We start from the raw sequence: 3,009 nt of genomic DNA on the forward strand, positions 1-3,009 counted from the left end.
GTGTGTGTGTGTGTGTGTGTGTGTGTGTGTGTGTGTGTGTGTGTGGATTCTTGACACAATTCACTATTCAGCAAAACATTAGCTGGCATCGATTTTACCTGAAGAAAAGAAATGTATAAGTGACACGTAGCTCCATAGATAAGCAATGTGGGTAAAGTATCATCAGCTTTCATTACTGTAATAATTCTTAAGTAGATGAGATGCTTCAGTGATAATCTTAGAATCGCGCAACACTCTCATTTTTTTTCTCGTGTCATTAACAATAGACGGCCGCAGTTTTGTTTTTATGTTTTGATAGCTCATGTACGTGTGTTGATATAAGCAACCACGAAGAAGTAATGTGCCCATATAAATGAAGGTTTTTTCAATCACTTCGACAAGTGATTAGATATATACCCGGATATGTACGCGGGTAGTAATTTTCGGAGGTCTGGTAATCAATGGATATAGACCAGACTGAATTTTTGAAGATAATAAATATTAATGATCTTAAAAATGGGGTTCTTTCGAGATCCGGGTCTTGTTAAATTTACTGTAATCCATGTAATTTGTTTTCGTAAATAGGACATAATCGGTATGCTGATTTTTGAATCTTCGTTACATTGCGGTAAATTCTACTGTATGATTGATGAGAAGGTATCAAAATTCTGATCACATATTACGGATTGGCACTTCTTTTTGCTAAAATATTTTTCTGTGGGAAGTTGACATAAGCTCTAGCACAGTTTCTTCACCGTTTAGATTTAATGAAGGGGAAATCTATACTTAAACTTAATAGTTTTATGTAGAGAGGGTATATTGCTATTTTCTTTCAGGGTGAAAATCTGCCTAATGCCTAGGATTATTAAAAATAAAAAAAATAGGAGTAAACTCACTAACGACTTGGAAAGTTGGTTTACAAAAGCCTCTGTACTGAAAATTATAGGTCGTGGGGAATACCTTCCTTACAGATTTTTGGGAGAACATATTAATAAGGACTTGAAATGTTCCGAGTCCCTAAAATTCCTGACATATAAATTTGTTTGCATCACCGATTAGGTTTAAGTTATCCAAGGGTTGCAGAAGAGGTCACATTTCGGAAGAAATAAATATTTCTGCATCCTCAAGGTTTAGTTACCACCTAAGTGACCTAATATCATGCAATTGCGCGGTCTTTGCAAATTGCCTTCTTCATAGATACAATGTCAGTGTATATTTTTGTAACCACTAATTTCACATGGATGGTTGTGTTTATGATCGATATGTCCGTTCTCATATTCCCCTTAGTTTTATTTATATGGTTACCTTTTTCTTGAATGGTACTCATGAAACCCCATACTGTAGATTTTACACACACTATATATATATATATATATATATATATATATATATATATATATATATATATATATATATATATATATATATATATATATATATATATATATATATATATATATATATAAAACTTACTACAAATTATAATCTTTTCTTTGTTATAAATTCTTAGCCAGCGATTTGTGCAGAGGTTACAGTTATCGCGAAATAATAATTTCAATTAATTTTTCTTTGGCGGTAGAAAACGAATCTCTGTTCTACACCATGAACATACAGTTATCGACAAATTAATTTGTTCATTATTACATTTAATTATTATTACCTTTTCTTCTATGAGATTCATACAGTAATTTCTCAAAGTTTTAGTCTTATAACCATGTTGGGGGAGTGATGATCCTAATCGTGTACAGTACTTGAATCGTTAGAACTTCAACCGCGAGGATGATTTTTTTTTTTGCTGAATAGACCGTCAGGAGTCTTACTTCATAGTATAATTTTTTGTCTCATTTATTTTATTTTATAATTTATGTTATTGTTTTTCATTGTTATTTCGCTTTCAAAATTTATTCTTTCTCAATTTTTCTTTCCGGTAGTGGATTGCTTCCCTACTGGGGACCTTGGCCTTACAGTATTCTGGTCTTCCACCTAGGGATGTTGTTTGGCTTGTAACAATATTAATCATATTGCTACTTCATTTATTATTTCAATGATTGTAACATTTTTTTATTTTATATGTAGGCCTAACATTCAAGTGTTATAATTTATGCCATTTCTTCACCGTAGTTTAGTAACGGGTCGATGTGCAGAGTCCACAGTTATCGAAATTTGGATTTTAGTTTTATCGGGTTGTAATTTCGTTCAAAGATAAGGTTAGTTAATACGATTCTATAATTTATGATCGACCGAGAACTTGCGGGGTCACGTCAGATACTACGCTGCTGCTGAATGGATTAATTTGATAACGAGCGTATATCTTTCCCTCTTGGCGTTGATTTTCGCCGAGCAGGGATCACTGATTGAGGTTTTCGTCTTACCCTCTTACTTACTTAATTTCTTTGTAGGGAATAAAATGTTCCGGGGACTCCGATTTGACCATTTTAATCACCACAATGTTCGTTGAAAGTAATGTCGAATAATTAATACTACTATATTTGTTCACGAGTAGTTTCTGCTTATTGGTGTAATGAGGCATTTATTGTTGCAATTCCGATAAACTTTCGCTTGAAAATTAAGCGCAGTAATACATATAACGACTATGCTGAATTGCAAATAATTATAATAATAAAATTAAATATAAACAGATTTACTTAAAAGTCTAGTCACACTTCGAAGAAAGAACACGAGTTGCACTGTAAAAGCAGCCATTCACCAACCCTATAAGTAACCTGGCTTAATTTCAAAACCAATCTGTAGCCTTAATGATCATATTCATGAACGCATCTGAGAAAAAAAAAAAGAAACGCTCAAAGGTTATGACCACTGCACTTATTACACAACACCATCAAGATTACCTGGTGTATCATCTTGTCGAATCTTTGTTAGTTCCTCCTTACTTGAGCAGTGGAACACGAGGGAAACGAAAGAAACAGAAGATACACCTAGATGATGAGAAGGGACGAAGTCCACTGCTTCATCAGTGGTCTCTCTCAGCCCCCACCTGCCTGGTTGGATTGCCTTTCCGCGGACCAAGAC

The 3,009-nt window shown here is 33.8% G+C and overlaps 1 protein-coding gene across 1 annotated transcript in view; it reads right to left on the minus strand.

The window, feature by feature from the left end:
* LOC136847383 (CUB domain-containing protein 2-like) overlaps positions 1–3,009 on the minus strand; it is a 28,061-nt gene extending 25,052 nt beyond the window's left edge. Inside the window, exon 1 of the mRNA XM_067119016.1 lies at positions 2,829–3,009. Coding sequence (XP_066975117.1) covers positions 2,829–2,840 — 12 coding nt within the window. The 5' untranslated portion in view covers positions 2,841–3,009. The remainder of the gene's footprint in view (positions 1–2,828) is intronic.

Source organism: Macrobrachium rosenbergii, chromosome 16, assembly GCF_040412425.1.
Source record: "Macrobrachium rosenbergii isolate ZJJX-2024 chromosome 16, ASM4041242v1, whole genome shotgun sequence".
In the NCBI taxonomy this organism is placed as follows: Eukaryota; Metazoa; Arthropoda; class Malacostraca; order Decapoda; family Palaemonidae; genus Macrobrachium; species Macrobrachium rosenbergii.